General features: G+C 42.3%; 1 protein-coding gene across 4 annotated transcripts in view; it reads left to right on the top strand.

Annotated features, from left to right (window-relative positions):
* USP6NL (USP6 N-terminal like) overlaps positions 1-17,044 on the top strand; it is a 144,096-nt gene extending 127,052 nt beyond the window's left edge. For all 4 annotated transcript variants that reach the window (XM_027976528.3, XM_060396851.1, XM_027976529.3 and 1 more), the window contains exons 12-15: positions 191-256; positions 350-449; positions 3,172-3,324; positions 9,049-17,044. In XM_027976528.3, coding sequence (XP_027832329.1) covers positions 191-256; positions 350-449; positions 3,172-3,324; positions 9,049-10,406 — 1,677 coding nt within the window. In that variant the 3' untranslated portion in view covers positions 10,407-17,044. The remainder of the gene's footprint in view (positions 1-190; positions 257-349; positions 450-3,171; positions 3,325-9,048) is intronic.
* The last annotated feature ends 367 nt before the right edge of the window (positions 17,045-17,411 follow it).

Genomic DNA, 17,411 nt, shown 5'->3' with positions numbered 1-17,411 from the left:
ACTGAGGAAGAAGAAGAGAGAGTCAGAAGAGAAAAAGTGGAAATACCCCAGCACAGAGGAGATTTGTAATGAATGGTTTTGTTCAGCTGTGACAGCTGCCTCCAACAACCTGCCTAACTTTTAGTATTTATTATATTGCCGTGTTTTGTGTGCAGCCATCCAGAAATTGTGGAATTTTTGTTTTTTCCAGGATTCGCAAGAAGTCTACACAAGTTTTTACACAATGAAATGGTTTTTTCAATGTTTCCTTGATCGGGTGAGTGTTTATTTTTAAAGTCCAATCATAAAATTAAAAATACCAGACAAGGACAAACTGTTCATCTTATTTCTGTTTTGTTTTTAATTATAGACGCCCTTTACACTAAACCTCAGAATATGGGACATCTATATCTTCGAAGGAGAACGAGTTCTTACTGCTATGTCTTACACAATCTTAAAATTACACAGAAGTAAGAAAGCGTTTAATTATAAAGATTTCACAAAAATCTAGCCTTGTTTTAAGTCTTGACTTCTCGTTACCCACCCAACTTCAAGGTCATTTCCTTTTAGTAATGAGTTTAAAAATTCTTTAAAATCAGTGAAGAAATTATCTTCAGTTGCTGGTTTTCCCTCACTGGTTCTTCCTCATGACTAGAAGCTTACTCCTTGCAAATGTCTTTTAATTCTTTTCTGTGCCAGTTCCATCTTCACATTTAAGTAGAATGCGGTATGTTGGTTCTACTACTAATATTCCTACTAGTTGTTTGTTTCCATGGTGTGTGTGTGGGGGGGATGTCCCTTATTATTATTATTTTTTTCATTGATCTGATTCTTAAGTTTAATAGGAAAAGGGAGAGACCAGAGAAGCCAGGCCCTTTAGTTAACAGGTCTAGAGAGGGCGTTTCTGTGATTGCTTCACCAGGAAAAGAGCATCCAGCCCCAGGCCGTAGACCAGAGTTGGGAACCCTCCCCTATCTCCCTATCTGGCTGCTTTGTGGCCTCTGTAGCAAGTACCCTTCAGGCCCACAGTTGTCCAAATGTAGCAAAAGGCCTTCAGTTGCAATATTGCAAGAAGTGAAGTGAAGTCGCTCAGTCGTGTCCGACTCTTTGCGACCCCATGGGGTGTAGCCTATCAGGCTCCTCCATCCATGGGATTTTCCAGGCAAGAGTGCTGGAGTGGATTGCCATTTCCTTCTCCAGGGGACCTTCCCGACCCAGGAATCGAATCCAGGTCTCTCGCATTGCAGGCAGACGCTTTACCGTCTGAGCCACCAGGGAATCCTGCAATATTGCAAGGGCTTGGTAAATAGGATATGCTGTGCCTTACTCTGAAAGTCAAGAAGTGAGAGTTGCTCTTTATGAATATGAGGGACCTTATTCATCTTAAAGTCTTAAACTACCCTTACAACTTATGGTACTCCTTTTGTGACCACGCAGAGAAGGGAAGAGAAGCTCCACACGGGTGCCTTCACCCAGCACCTCCAGCCTGCGGCACAGCCTGAGTTCACGTTCACTGTATACTCTGCCCTCTTGCCTTGTTCTTGAGTGGTCATCTCTTCAGTTTCCCAGCTCAGTGATACATTAGCCGAGTGCTTGGGGTCGTGTTCTGTAGTTTTCCTCTCAGCTGTGGCTTTGTTCTAAGAACGTCTTTGGTACTTTGAGAACGTCTTTGGTACTTTGATAGGAAATGGTTTGATTGCTTACTTGAAAAGCATGGTCTCCAGGAGCACCACATTATTCAAATTCTAGATAAGACTGAAACTTTAAAGTCACATCTATGTTGTTTACTCTGAGAGAAGAGGATTCAGAAGTCTGGAGGTTCATTTCCCTGCCTCCCCAACACCAAACCACAGCCCTAAGATGAAACAGTTTGGCAGTGAGTCTCCCAAAATTCAGATCTGTGGTCAGAACCGCAGGAAGTCAGTCAGTCTCCCTCCCTCCCCTCTCCCCACCATGTCCTTCTTTCCTCTCTGGATTATGAACTGACCAAGATGCAGAACAGAAGCATACTCTGTGTTAAAGTATTACTTACTCGTTTCACATTCTTTAGCAGTGAGAAAGCACCAAAACTCTCTTCCTCCTCTTAAATTGCGTTTCACTTATGACTCTTGATTAATTTTGACAAGTAAAAGTTTCTCTACTCTTTGTAGATTAACCTTAAACACAACAACTACGTCATACCCTACCGTCATTAGGCTAAACTCTGGAAACCTTCGCTGCTGTGTATATTTTCTTCATTAGGAAGACAGAGATCGAGGACTTACATGAAGTTCCTTCATCATACAAAGCTTCAAAAACTGTGTCTGGGCCAATAGTTACCTGAGGCTCCTAAGATTTTTTTTCTTGTTTTTTTCCTGATTCCCTTACCAATATTTAGAGGCATTGTTATTAAAAAAAAAAAAACACACTGTGATTTTAAACAGTACAAAAAATAAAAAAGAAGTAACCTAAATGCCCAGTATTAGAAGACCAGTTATTCATAAATTTAGAGCGTACACACAGTGGATTCTTATGCAGTTGTTAATAGTGACAGCATAAAATCATACTTGAAGTGAGAGGTATCAATGATACACACCGTTGACTGGGGGAAAGCAAAGAGGTGAATAATGTGTAAAGTATCGTTTATTTCTGTAAATTGAACTGCATGTACACACATCTGCTTGTAGGGCACTGGCATAAGTATCAATACAGATAAAATTAATTATCCAGATTTTCAGGAAATTTGGAGAGGGGCATTGGTGGTTTAGTGGTAGAATTCTTGCCTCCGAGATTTCTGAGAAATTCTGAGACAGTTAAAATACAGACCTAGAAGTGGCTATTCCTGTGGCAGTCACAGCCCTTATCAGGAAAACACACATCTTCCTGGGCGGTCTTTGTCAGTTTCCGGTCTCTAGGAACTCTTGCTCTGGGGGAATATTAATACCCAGGTATGGTTATTCTTAAACCTGTGAGAAGGTATTTAGCAGCGTTCTCCATTCCCCAGTCCCCCGAGGCTACCTGCTCTTCTCTCTGACCTGCTTTTCTCTGTGCTTTAATATCAGGAAACAGTTTTGTCCTAACTGAGTTTTGGTGATATTCACAAGGCCATTTGGAAGTTGTACGTGGTGCACTCTTAAAAATATACATCAGAATAAAATATGTTATCTTTTCAACCTAAAGTAGCCATTGTATATTTTTCTCATCTTTTCTTAGAACATCTAATGAGATTGTCCATGGAAGAACTTGTAGAATTTCTTCAGGAGACCTTGGCAAAGGACTTTTTCTTCGAAGATGACTTTGTAATAGAGCAGCTCCAGATTTCTATGGCAGAACTGAAGCGGGCAAAGCTTGACCTTCCAGAGCCTGGTAAGGAAATAGCCAGAGGCTTTATGTATAACTTACAGTTAAGATTAGGAGATACTGTGCAATTAACATGGCCCATTGCCGTGTGAAAACGTCCGCATACTTCTGATGACATCATGTAAATCAGTGTCTTGTTGCCTGCTTATGGCTTCATTATTTTAAGAAAGAGCAACTATTCATTAAATCTGCCCCTCCTAGTGGGAAAATTAGGAAGTTTAATAGATAGATAATGTTGTTTCAACAGAAGTTAACCATGGCTTTAAGTTACCATAATAATCAGCACTCTTTACTTTCACCGTCACTTGTAGAACCACATGCAGTATGGGAGCAAGTAGAAGACCCATTTTATAGAAGAGGAAACTGATACTAAAATGCTAATAAGTATGAAGCCTGCAGAACCTGCAGATAGCAGAGTCCGAGTCCGAGGTTCCTGACTGCTTATCCCTGGTTCTTTGCTGTATGCTGCAGTGTAGATACGGAGAAGGCGATGGCACCCCACTCCAGTACTCTTGCCTGGAAAATCCCATGGACGGAGAAGCCTGGTAGGCTGCAGTCCATGGGGTCGCTAAGAGTCGGACACGACTGAGCCACTTCACTTCATGCATTGGAGAAGGAAATGGCAACCCACTCCAGTGTTCTTGCCTGGAGAATCCCAGGGACGGGGAAGCCTAGTGGGCTGCTGTCTATGGGGTCGCACAGAGTCGGACATGACTGAAGCGACTTAGCAGCAGCAGCAGCAGTGTGAATAATATATTTTATTCACTTATTCCAAAACATCTTCCTGTGCCTCCTGTTAGGTTTTCTGCTAGGTGCTGTGTTGGGGATTTAACAACTAAAAAGAGAGACATTCCTTCTATTCTCAGGGTGCACGGAGGAGACCCAGAATTTACGCAGTAACAAGAGTATGAAGAGAGTCATAATAGCAGTAGAAACAGGGTAAATAGGGAAGGGTGGATGAAGGGCAGTACCAGATGAGAGGGAAAGAAAAGAGAAAATGCAGAGAGCACAGTTGAAAGAAGTTTTCAGAACACTTGCTAAAAACCAAGATGCTTTGCTTTTAGTTATTTAAGTGCAAGGAGACTAATTGGTGTTTCTCCGAGGTTTGTTTCACGTCATCAGGGTTCACCAGAAGTTAAGCCGTCACTGCAGTGGTGGCGTGTGGGCCTGGGCCCTGTGAGGCCAGCACTCTGCTCCGGCAGGTCCCTCCTCTCTCATGCAGTGTTGTCCTTTTCTACTAATTCTTTCCTGTCACAGGGAATGCATTTGGAGTAGCAATTACTAACTATATTCTTGCTATCCCAACATTTATTTTTAAATGACTTACCTACTTTTAAAAAGTTTAAAACAAGTTTTAGTAAAAGACACATATATTGATAGAAAAAATATATATAATAGAGCTGCTTAAACATGAGAATAAAATATCCAAACCTGTGTAATGGGATGGACTGATTTAGCATCTAACTAGCAGCTAGTGTTTATTGAATGTCTGCTCTGTGCCACATTCCACACATTGTCTCATCTAATCCCTCAAATAACTTTTAGAAAATACTCAACCCCAATCTACACGAGGAAACTTGGTGGCAGTAGTTTGTAAGATGTTTTTACAGTAGAACAGAGATAGAGGGGGTGGGGGTGGATAAAAGGAGAGGGGTGGATAAATAACCCCAGGCTGATGTTCTCAGAAAGCTGCTGCGGTCTTCCGAGGCAGGCCGTCTGAGGGACTTGTAGTTGCGTGTGATGTCCACTGGGTGGTGACAGAGACCTGAGTAAGATGAAAGATGGAGGAGCCAGAAGGGACTAGGGACTCCCCACCTCCTTTTTTTTTTCAAGGGATGCTAAGGAGTGTTCTTTTTGTTGTTTTAAAGAAAAAAGTGTTATTCAAGAAAAATAAGAAACTTTTTGCCTTTATTCTGAAATATATCAAGTTACAGTTCCTTTTTTTTTTTTTTTTTGAGCAGAGTAGTCTAATTCTTGGCAGTTGCATAAAGATATTTACCATTTATGTGATGGAACCCTAGTGAAAAGCGTCATTAGCGTGGTATTTTCACAGAAGCGTCCGTGTTGTGTGTGATGGGAATCACGCTGCTTTCCCACTTCTTCATTTAAACTCCTGGTTTTCATGGGAGGAAGTGAAGAATAGAATTTTAGGCAAGGAGCTAAAGTGAGGTGAGCAGAAAACAATCTCATGTCTATTGAAAGGAAGTCCAGAATCAAAGTATGGATAATAAATGCTAATACTTATTGCCTATTTATAGCCATCTGTTTGACATCCATTATGCTTCAATCTTTTAGCTATACCCGATTGCTTAGGGGTGAAAGGAGATATTTAAACCAAAGAAAGACCAAATGCAGCAGTGTGTGTATTAGGCACGTTGGCGGGTGGGGCGGCAGGGTGCGTAGTTTGAATAGTTTGAATCTGTGAAAGATATTGTCCAAGAATGTTTAACGCTTATACGGATCTACTTGTGTGGGAAAAGGGCAGAGAAATAATATTTATTAGCACATGAGACAATGGTGTATGTACTTCAGAAAGGAACTTTATAATGCAGTTGGGGAATATTTTTCTCCTGATTTTGTACTTAGACACAGAGGTCAGCTCTCCTGGGCGCAGGGCCCCTGGGTTTTGCTGCTATGGTTGCCAGGTGAGGCCTGGGCCTCACTCAGTCCAGCAGCGGCCTCAGGAGGGCCAACGCTCTGCTGTGGGTATCTCCCCGCTCCCCGCCCCCATTACTCTCCCTGATTCTGGCCCATCCTTCCCCTCACCTCTTTCCCTTCCTTCTCCTCGGTCCCTCCTCTTGAGAGACAGGGCCCTTTCCACTGCCACGGAGGCCCTTAGAAACGTGAACAAGCGTACATTTGCTTGCCCTTGAACTGCTGAGGATTTGCGCTGTTCAGAGGGGTTGGGTCAGTCACAGGAATCCACTGAACGTGGCATGACGCACATGTCATCCGTCAGCGACTGCTGGTAGGAGGCAAAAGTGGGTGCGGAGTCACGGCCCTGCCCTGCTCCCCGGTCACAGGCCCCTGTGGACAGCAGCTGCTGTCTGATGCTGTTTTAAGTTATGCGGATCCCAGCACTGCGGTCCGGCCCTGGTGCCTGGGAATACGCTTGCCCCTCCCGCGTCGGCCTCCTGGCTTAACCTTCAGTACTGTCCATGATATGGGCAGGAGTTAGGGTTTTCAAGCACTTAGGTTTTAGAAGGCTCTTTCTTATATGCTTGTCTATTGCGTCTTTCAAAGTGCTCTCCTTTTTTCCTTCTTAGAATCTTTATGGGAGCTAAGGGGCTGTATCCTCTAAATATCTTTGTTCAGTTGAGGTATTCATCGTCACCTCTTAGAGACTCCTCGTTCCTAGTGAGAGACTGACATTCAGCAGTTAATTATAGACATCATGTCTTTTTGTTTGCACTGAATTTTTTTTTTTCCTCCAAACCCTGCTATATCTTGTTTCTTAGCTATATAGATCTTGGGTATTTATAACTGTTATGTTTCTGTACTGTTTATTTGAGTGATACATCATTACTCTAATTAAGATTAATTACATATGAATGAGTGGACATTTTGTCAAAACCTTGGTTGTGATTCTGTTACTATTTTAGACACTAGACTGCAAAATAAGTAGGACTGCACTTTGAGTGGAGTCAACTCCTGAGGTGAAAGGGAGATGTACTGTGGGTGACCGTGAAAGACCTTTAAGAAGCTACTTTTTGGATGTTTTAGAACAGTTGCAGATTTTTTCCCTCCCACTGTGGGTTTTGGCCTCTTGACCATTCAGTAAATGGAACATGCTAAAATTTTCTTTTAATTCTAATATGATGTGTAGATGCATAGAATATTAATGTCTTTTCTTAGAGATGTGTATATTGGCTTAAATACAAAGTAATGTTAAGTGTAAGGTGAATACTTTGCTTACTGTTTATATTGTAAAATGAAAAATCCCTCATATGTAAAACACATACCTTTCCATTTTGCTTCAGGCATGAAATTACCACCTCAGTCTATTACTTTCTCTTCATTTTTTCATTCCTTTTCCTGAGAAATACAGGCCTTATATTTGTAATTCTGCATTTTACCATGCATCCTATTAGTCTTTGCTGATCCATGCCTTTTATGTATCCAGATTTCAGGATGGAAATCTCTGGATATGAGAACATAGGGACAGGATATGATGTGGTATTATTTTCCCCAGATGTTCAATTCTCTCTTAGTCTTCTTTCCTCCCTACTTCTTCCTTCCACTTTACCTAGAGCAGCTTTGTTTATATTTTTTTATTTGGAGTTTCATATGAGAGTTCATTTGAGAAAGAGAATTTCCTTTTAAAAACGTAAAAAAAACCCACTGAATTAGGGAAACACAAAGTTTATTTTTAGCTCAGTAACTGATTCTGGCAGCTCATCTATTTAAAGGTTACTTACCATCATTCTCTGCTCCCTTCCAAAGAAAAGCTCATTGAACTATTTTAATATCTTAAAATTATGATATGTGGGTAAATAATAGTTATCCTCACTTAAACCATGAGCTACATGGAAGCAAGGTGGCGTCTGCCTGCTCACAGCTGTGGACCCATGGCTTCCTCCTAACCGTTTGTCAGGTGGGGGGACATTTGAAGAGAGAGAGCTTATTTTTAAGTGAGAATGTATGATTTTGTAATGACAGGTAGAAAGCATATATCTTAAAGTTTGGAACTTTTAGAAGTGAAGTCTGTCATCTTTTCAAGATGGTGTTATTTATAGGTGTCCATATTATGGTGGATTGTTTTTAAACTGTTTATTAAATGCACATTCCTTTAATTCCTCTTTAATTTTCTGATGTTATTTGAAATGTAAAACTAAAAGTGTCTAATATGATTTTCTCTTTTTTTATTCTTTTTTCCTTTTTTTGCATTTAAAGTAGGATAGAATATTAATTTGTTAGAATATTAATTTGGAAGTACAGAATATTTTTTCTTTTTATCCTGTGGAATTACTTGAGAGAATAATAATGAGCTATTTGGGTACAACTGGGAGTCACAATTGGTCATCAGTTGACCTTTAAACTTGGCAGACTTGCTTGACGTTGATAGAAACTATTTTACTGAGGTTCTAAACTCTTTTAGTTGAGGAATGCTTAAGTGGAAGGAATGTAATGGTAAGACATTGAACTACTGACCTGCAAAATTGTTTTAGGAATAGAAATGAGAATATCAGCTTTGCATTTTTGAAAAAGCAGGTAATATAGCTTAACAAAATTTAATCATCATCTTATACAATTCTATGACCCTTACTCATGGGGCTTCCCTGTTGGCTCAGACAGTAAATAATCTGCCTGCAGTGCAGGGGACCCAGCTTTGATCTGAGGGTCCAAAAGATCCCCTGGAGAAGGGGATGGCTACCCACTCCAGTATTCTTGCCTGGAAATCCCATGGACAGAGGAGCCTGGTGGGCTACAGTCCATGGAATCCCAAAGAGTGGGACACTACTGAGTCACTATCACTTTTTCTTACTACTCATATAAGGTTATATAAAATCTTCCCATCTGCACATTGCCTAATAAGACTTTTGAGTTTGGGGATGTTTTTGTATCAATCTCTAAAAAATGCTTTTCCTAAGCTGCTAAAATGCTGCATGTCTCTGTGTGGGTATGCATGTTGAGTGCGCAACTGAAGCAGTAATTCACTGATGTAGGTCTTAGGTTTGGTACTGTTTGCTCATGCACATATGGCATTTACGAATGTGTCTTTCCCTTTAGGCAAAGAGGATGAATTTCCGAAGAAACCTTTGGGGCAGCTTCCCCCGGAAGGTCAGTCGGCTGGTGTTACTCACCTGAGCAACGGACAGAGGAGCGTGGGCAGGTCGAGTCCCCACCCTGGCGGTCGGAGAGGCAGCGGCTCGCCCCACAAGACCCACGAGCCCTCCCCGCCCCACCCAGGCCGGACCGGTACCCCCGAGAGGGCGAGGCAGCAGCAGCGGAAGTCGTCTGACGAGGAGGGTAAGCGGCTTCGCGACGAGGCGGAGGCGCAGGCGCAGAGGAGACCCCCGCCGGGCGCCCAGGACGGCTCCGGGTACAACCACGCGGCGGCCAACCAGAACAGCAATGCCACCTCGCGCGCCCGGAAGGAGTTCGCGCCCCGATGGCACAAGCCTTCCGAGGCCGCGGTTCTGGAGAAGACCGCCAAGTCCGCCGTGGAAGGCCGGAGCCGGGCCGCACCCCCCGCGCTCGCCGACCCCCGGGCTCCCCACGCGAGGCAGAAGACGAAGGTGCTGGACGCAGATGAGGGCAAGCGCGGCTCCACGGCCTCGCAGTACGACAACGTGCCCGAGGACGGTCCGGGCGGCGCCGTGGAGGAGGCGCTGGAGCGCGCGCGGGCGCAGAGCCCCCGGAGGCCCGCCGAGCCCGGCGCCAGCCCGTCCAGAGCCCCGCCCAGGTTCGCCTTCAAAGTCCTGCCTTCGAGTTACGTCCAGCACCCATTCCTGCCAGACGGGGAAGATCACGGGGCCGCGCACCCCCCTTCGTACAGTAACCCCCCCACCTACCAGAGCAGCTCTCCAAGACGGGTCCCCGCCGCCAACAGCAGCTTCCCGTTCCCCCCCGGGGCGCACACAAATCCTTCCCGCAGACCTTACGGCTCCACGCTTTCCGTCACTGCTTCTCCAGAGAAATCTTACAGCCGCCCGACTCCTGTGGTCCAGCCATCGAGTCGAATAGAAGTTCTCCCTGTTGATCTTGGTGCCGGCGGATATTCAGGCAATTCAGGGTCCCCAAAGAATGGGAAATTCATCCTTCCTCCAGGGGATTGTTTGCCAGATAACAGAAAATGGTCAGAAGTTGGTTACACGTGGAGACCAGAGATGCATGGACAGCCGTGGACAAGAGATGTCAACCGTGGCCACCTGAGCAGTTTCCCAAGACACCCCACGTTTCACCACGCCCCCTATCAGGACCACTCCCTCCCCTCCGTCTCCGTAGATGGTCCAGTGCGGTATAGAACTTCCCCAGCTCTGGAAGACGCCACCTCACCCGGGTTTCAGTATTCAGGGCCCTCACCTCCAGCGTATCACTACAGAAATCGGGATGGACTCTCTATGCAGGAGTCAGTATTGCTGTAAGAATTCATCTGTACTTGCTGCAGACAAGATAATGGAGACCTGAATTGCTACGTTTATAATTGCCAAAGCAGTATTTTATACGACTGTAAAGAACTCGCACAGTTCTCATGTATGTCAGTAATAAGAATATATGGAAGTGATTTCATCCCCACCTAGATGCTGCTTAAAGACGAGCTTTTAACGTGCATCATCACCGAACCCGTTAAAAGGAATTTAACCTGGAAATATAGCAATAGCATTTAGGGATGCACGCTCAGTTTCATTTATATCTTTCTCCAAAATCTGAATATTTGTACTCTCTTAGCCCATTCTATTTTGAGTAATGTTACAAAGCACTGAAAAGCAGTAGAATAGATATTTTTAAGGCTCTACCTAGTGTATGTGTTTTTTAATAGCTACTATATAGGCATCTACCCATATACAGTCAAACACAGAACTAAAAAAATGTTTAAAGAAAAGAATTTTGAATCTAGATCCATGGAATAATTTATTCTTCTTTTCCCTAACTTATCTTTTAGTCAAGTTTTGTCCGTCCCCCTCCCCCACCCCCGTTTTATTTTTAACCCAGGTCCTAAACTGACTTGAGGGTTTGCCCTGACTTGATTCAGCATCTCATGGAATGCTCAGCTTTCTCATTTAGCTTTCAATCTGAAAATTAAAGACATTGGAGAGAAAGGCTAACCACTTAACGGTGCTTTAAAAAAATCAGTGCTGTTTAAGGTTTGTTTTCAAAAGTGCAGCACGCAGTGTGTCCCTGTGCGTGTCCCTGATTTCCCAGAGAAATCAGCTTTTGTGTGTCTGTGCCCTTTTTTCTGGTCTGACTCCTATAAAGCTCAGAGCAGAGTATGCTTGCCAGATGCCCAGGAAGTGTGTGCATAAACTCTCCAGTGGATGCCAGCTGAAGCTGCAAGTTACCAATCATCAGTCACTCATAGCAGAACCAACTGCTTTGAAATTTCATTTGAAAGCAGGATTAATAATATGGTCCTTTCTTACTTCTGTCCCTTAAATTCCTGTGAAACCTCCCTACAAAGGGCAGGGAGATGCTTACATGGTCTTTTCCTGGCCCTCTTCCTTTAAAGAATGTAGTCAGTGGATATTGCTGCTCTTAGGCTGTTAAATTATTGCTTTGTAAAATTGTAAAAAATGATCCTAATTATTACTAGGAATCTCAGATTTTGGTCCTTTTTTTTTTTTTTTTTTAATAGCGTGACTATCATATTTTCAGAAATCTTTTTTTGGTTGGTTGGTTCAGTGAAAAAAGTTCAGTTTCATGGTAACAAATCAGCAATGTATTTCAGAATATTCTTTTACACTACAGTGACCAAAACAGCGACCAAGTTTTGGGCACTCCAAGAAAGTATGTCTTTGGGTTTCACTGGAGAGCTTGTTTTCACCGTCTCCTTGCTCATGTTCGAACAGTAGAGAATAGAAAATCTAACATTGATGGTTCTTCTTGTAAGTTGAGGCTTTTAAGCTTTCAAGGTACAGAAGTATATGTTTTAAAATGAGAGTAACATTTGTTTAGCTAGTGAATGTGACAATATTTTTTATGTATATAATGAGTCTAATGTAATTTTAATCAACTTGGTAATGATGTTATTAAAGGGCAAAACAAATGCAGTGTATTAGCAGCTGAGCACTGCACAGAAACTCCGAAAAAATCCAGATACCACAAGGCTCCCGACTCAGATCATGTGGAAGCTGCGAAATAAATGTATATAAAAATGGAGCTGGGGATGTGAACTCCAATTTTAAACCATGATTCTGTGACTTGTAATAATCTAAGCTGTACAATTTAGTTTATGATAGCAGCATCAGAGCTGCTTCAAAATATATATATATCAACAGTGGTAAATACTGTAGATTTATATATATATATATGCAAAAAATATATACACACACACTATTTTCTTATGTCATCTATGACATTTTTTATCTGTATGCTTTTTTTGATGTGACTGTTTTTAACACGCTGAAGAAGTATATGTTGTTTGTGTCTCTTATGTGCTTTGTTCATGTGGCATCTTTGATTTTTCTAAACCTCGTTCCCTTCTCACTGAGAGGATATGACCCAGTATCCGCCTCCATGACTATATGTATTGCAGTTCTATGTTACCTGCTGTACTAGTTTCCAGTAACTTGTATTTAGAACCTTATCACCTGCCTTTACTTAATCAGCCATTTTTAATAGCTTACAAGTCTGTTAGTGTGTGAAATTCACTCAGTTGTGTCTAACTTGTTGCTACCCCCGTGGACATATATAGTCATGGAATTCTCCAGGCCAGCACACTGGAGTGGGTAGCCTTTCCCTACTCCAGGGGATCTTCCCAACCCAGGGATCGAACCAGGTCTTCCGCATTGCAGGCAGATTCTTTACCAGCTGAGCCACAAGGGAAGCCCTTTTAATAGCAATAAGGAATTATTTTCAGTTTTTCCCCATTGTGAAATGTAGCTGTTGGTTTTTCAAGTAGGAATATTTAATTTGAACTTATTTTGCCACCATCCACTTTTTTACTCTTTCAAATTTATCTTTTAATAAAAGATAAATAATGAAATGTTAAAAGATGGAATAATATTCGTATAGGAGGTTAAGTATATTTATAAAAAATCTGGTAAGGATCTTCATTTTTTTCTCTAGATATATATGAGGTAAATATTTTACCACTGTTAAGTCTTTTCTTCATAGCAGTTTTGCTTAACACAGTAAGCACTTTGATATAGTTTATATATTTTTTTAATAGTTTGAAAAATTAAAGAAACTAGACCTAGTGTCTCAAAGAGTTTTAAAACTTCAACTCTTTCAGGTGCTTATGTTGTTTCCAGGATGTTTAAAGCAGAAGACAGCTTTGGGAGCCAATAGATGCCTATACTGTCAAACCAGGAACAAAATGACCTTTCCTCCTGCCATCTAGGTTCTCCATCCCGACCTCATAGATTGGGCAGATAAAGGACAGACAAGCAGGAGAAATGCAACCAGAAGGTCATTAACTCTCATGTCCACCTTCAGGTGCTATCCAGTGATGAGTTGCTCCAGGGGAGGGTTAGCTTGGGGCCTCTCCACCCAGCTTAGTTGGGGAAAGGAGGGATGGGGAAGAAAGGACACTTATGTAAAAGCAAATGACTTTCTAGAAAATCAGTGGGCCTTCAGCAAAGGAGATGGGAGAAATGATGATGTGTCCTGGGGGCTGAGTGGGGTGCCAGAAGAGGAGATTATATATAAAGTCGCCTGCGGAGGGGATTTATGACAACTGCGTTCTTTGGGAAGGCTCTGCTTTTAGGCAGGTAAAGGATTTCAGGGACTCTGATAACTTCAGCTCAAAAATCATTCATACCCCCAGCGTGGCCACTTTGGGGTGACAGGTCCTGAGCCTCTTCACCATCAGTGACAGAATGCTTCTCTAAAGAAGGAAAAGAGATTCAGTCAGTAGGACATCTCCAAAGAAGAAAAATAGATGTTTACAGGGTGTGATGTGATTGTTTTAACTTTTCTCATTTTAAGAAGATAATAAGTTTTATGTCACAGTGAGCGTCACTTTATATTTGTGATCATTTCCGATCTTTGTCTCAGGGCTCATTACACCATAAGCACAAAAATGATGCCTAGTCAATGTTTTGCTAAGATCTCTTTTCTTTACTTTTCCTATGATAAGAGAAAAACATTCCAGGTCCACAAACAGGGCTTTATTCACACCGGATCTACAGCTTAACCTTCTGGAAATATTATTACTTCTCAGTTATCTTTTAGATTCACGCCTTTGTTTTCAGATGCTCTTGATTGTGGGTTATTTAAGATTGGTTTTGGCAGTCTGTTTCTTTAATTGTCCTTTAATGGATTTTAAATTTCATTTCTAATACTAACATTAATACTTATCGATCAGACAGTTTTAATAAGTCAGACTTTACTTTTACAATGACGTAAGGTGTTGAGAACAGGAAGAAAGGACTCCATTTAACACTTATTTGTGAATTGTACTCTCAGAAGGGTTTTCAGTTATAGATAAATCTAAGCATAACTGCCACCATTTTATCAGTAAGAATCCAGAAAAATAGAGGAAAAATAACAGATTTCATAAGAGTGGATCTTGACCCCTGCTGCTCGTTAGAACTAATTGGGGAAATTTTTTAAAAATCAATTGTATATTCCCACTGTGAGCTGTCTCAAAAATTCTTAACAGACCCCTTTCAGAGTTTCAAAACTGATTTCCGCTAAGTTAGGAACATTTCCACTAGAAAGATGAACATCCCCAGCCACCTCACGGTTCTGATGAACTGCTGGCAGTGGTGGGAATTGGCAGTGACTTCAGCCCAAGGCCAGACCCTGTGCTTCCTCTCATCACCTGTTAAAACAGTTCTTCCAAATAGATCGAGCCTTACGAGGATTTCTGTCTTCCTGGATAACTTCTGTCACTTTTCCTTAAGTGACCTGCTGAAGAGAGGCCCAAGCTGTCAGGAAGCCCATGGAGAAGCCGAGAAGGTGCTGCACACTGGTGTCCACCTGACCAGTCGGCATTTCACTGAGCCCATACGGTGTACTAGTCGCCTTGGGGCTGTGCTGGGTCATACTTCAAGATAGGAGGTGTGTTTCATAGTCTGTGTCTCAGTTCAATGTTGGCGATGGGACGTGTACAGGTGACCGCTGTGGGCACAGGAGAGCCCAGTGCTGGAGGGTCTGGGAGGGCCTGTGCGGGAGAAGGCTCAGAGGAGCCGGACTGAAGGGAAGGGGAGGGGCGTTTGTAGAGAAGGGATGGACGAGCAGCCTCATGGCGTGTGTGGGGAAGTTCTTGCTTTGGTGTGTGTGTCTGGGATGGAGTGGGAGAGTCTGCAGAGACTTGTCCTGGGGGCATGTGTGCCCTGTGGAGGCAGATGTAAGGGTACAGGCCTGGGGGGGGAGGGGAGTTTGGACAGTTGGCAACAGGTGTTATTTCTAAAAGGTGGTACAGATCTCAGCACCAGGGAAGAAATTACCAAGAAAAGGTAATGAACTTGAGAACTATTTAAGTAAAAATCAGCAAAACTTGATAATTGATTGAATGTAATCATAACAAGGATAATAGCTAACATTACTGAATGCTCGCTGTGTGTCTGGCATTGTGATAGGCATATTACCCGTATTAACTCAATTCTCACAATAACTGAAGTGTATGACCTTAATTCCCAGTGTACATATGAGAAAACCAAGGCTCAGGGAGTTGAAGTGGCTTGCCCCAAGTTACACAGCTGGTAGGAAAAGAGACCCAGGCAGGATTTGAATCTGAGTCTAGAACTTCCATTTCCTCACTGACAATTTTAAGAAAGTATTATTTACCTACCATAAAATTCACCCGTTTAAGTATACACATCAGTGATTTTTTAGTAAATTTACAGAGTTGTGCAGCCATCACAGCAAACCAATCTTCGAACATTTCCATTATCTCAAAAAGCTCTTTTCCCCATTTGCAGGATCCATTCCCACCCACAGCTTCAGGCAACTGTTAATCCACCTTCTATCTTTCTGATTTGCCTTCTCTGGACCTTTCATAGAAATGGAATCAGACAATATGTGGGGCTTTTTGCATCTGGCTGCTTTTTGCTTTTTGAGGTTCATCCATGGGTAGTGAGTGTCAGTAACCACTTTCTTCTTTGTTGCTGGATAGGATCCTGTTGTCTGACTCTCACATGTTCCTCACCTCACCCCGTGATAGGCGTTGGATTATTTTCGAGTGTTTGTGTGGCCTTGTTTTCATTTCCCTTGGGTATACATTTAGGCGTGCTGTTGCTAGCTTTTATGATAAGCTTGTGTTTAACTTTTAAAGAAGCTGCCACACTCTTTCCCATCATATCTGTATCATTTACCTTCCCACCAGCAATGTATGAGGGGTCTGATTTCTCCACATCCTCACCGATGCTTGTTGTTTTATATTTTTGGTTAAAGCCATTCTAGTGGGTGTGAAGTGATATCTCACTGTGACTTTGATTTGCATTTCTCAAATGGCTAATGATGTTGAGCGTCTCTTCGTGTTTTTATGACTCATTCGTGTGTATTCTTTGGTGAAATCTCTGTTCATATCTTTTGCTCACTTGTTTAATTGGGTTTTCTTATTTTTTTAAAGTAAGCATTCTTAAAATACTCTGGATACAATTCCTTTGTAAGACATAAGATTTGCAACTATTTTCTCCCAGTCTGTGACATGTCTTTTCAGTTTCTTAATGATGTCTTTTGAAGTATGAATGTTTTTAATGAAGTCCGGTTTATTGTTTTTTTCTCTGGATCAAGCTTTTAGTATTGTATCTCTCTGCCTAGCCCAAGGTAACAAATGATTTTTCTCCCATGTCTTATTTCAGAAGTTTTACAGTTTGGCTCTTAATACATTTAGATCTATGAGCCGTGTCAAATTATTACTGTTTTAAGGTGTGAGGGAAGGATCTAAGTTGATAGGCGTGTTTAGTGGTCTCAGAACCAAGTTTAAAAGACAGTGCTTTCCAAAACTGAATTGCCTTAGTACCTCTGTCAAAAAATCGATGAATCATATTATATAAGTGTTTAAGTTTCGAAAACAAGTGTACATCCTCCAACTTTGTTCGTAAGTTGTTTTGACTCTTCCGATCCAGTGTTACGGTTCTTTTGTTAAAATGATTCCTGTTGTATTTTTCTTGCACTTGTGACTAGAATTGTGTTCTTCAGACCCTGTATGCTCGCACACATCATTCTGTACTGCTGAGGGGAACGAAAGGCTGGAGGTTGATTTCTGCAGTTCCCTGAGCGGGTCATGGGAGGGACAGGGAGGCCACCATCTGGTGAATCCAGGAGAAGGACTGGGTTTAGGGTTGGCGAGGAGACGGCTTCTGTTTGGACCCGTAGAATCTGAACAGTGGGGTACGGACACACGGTGCAGATGGGCAGCTGGCGATTGTGGAGAGAGTTGGACTTGCTGGCACATAGGGGTCCAGTCATAGGAGAGCGCCTGCCTGGGGAGGAGATGAGCTGAGGATGGGAGGGCAGGGCGTCACTGACAGCCGAGAGGT

This window comes from Ovis aries, chromosome 13 (genome assembly GCF_016772045.2).
Source record: "Ovis aries strain OAR_USU_Benz2616 breed Rambouillet chromosome 13, ARS-UI_Ramb_v3.0, whole genome shotgun sequence".
Taxonomy (NCBI): domain Eukaryota; kingdom Metazoa; phylum Chordata; class Mammalia; order Artiodactyla; family Bovidae; genus Ovis; species Ovis aries.
This window is presented reverse-complemented; position numbering and strand designations above follow the sequence as displayed.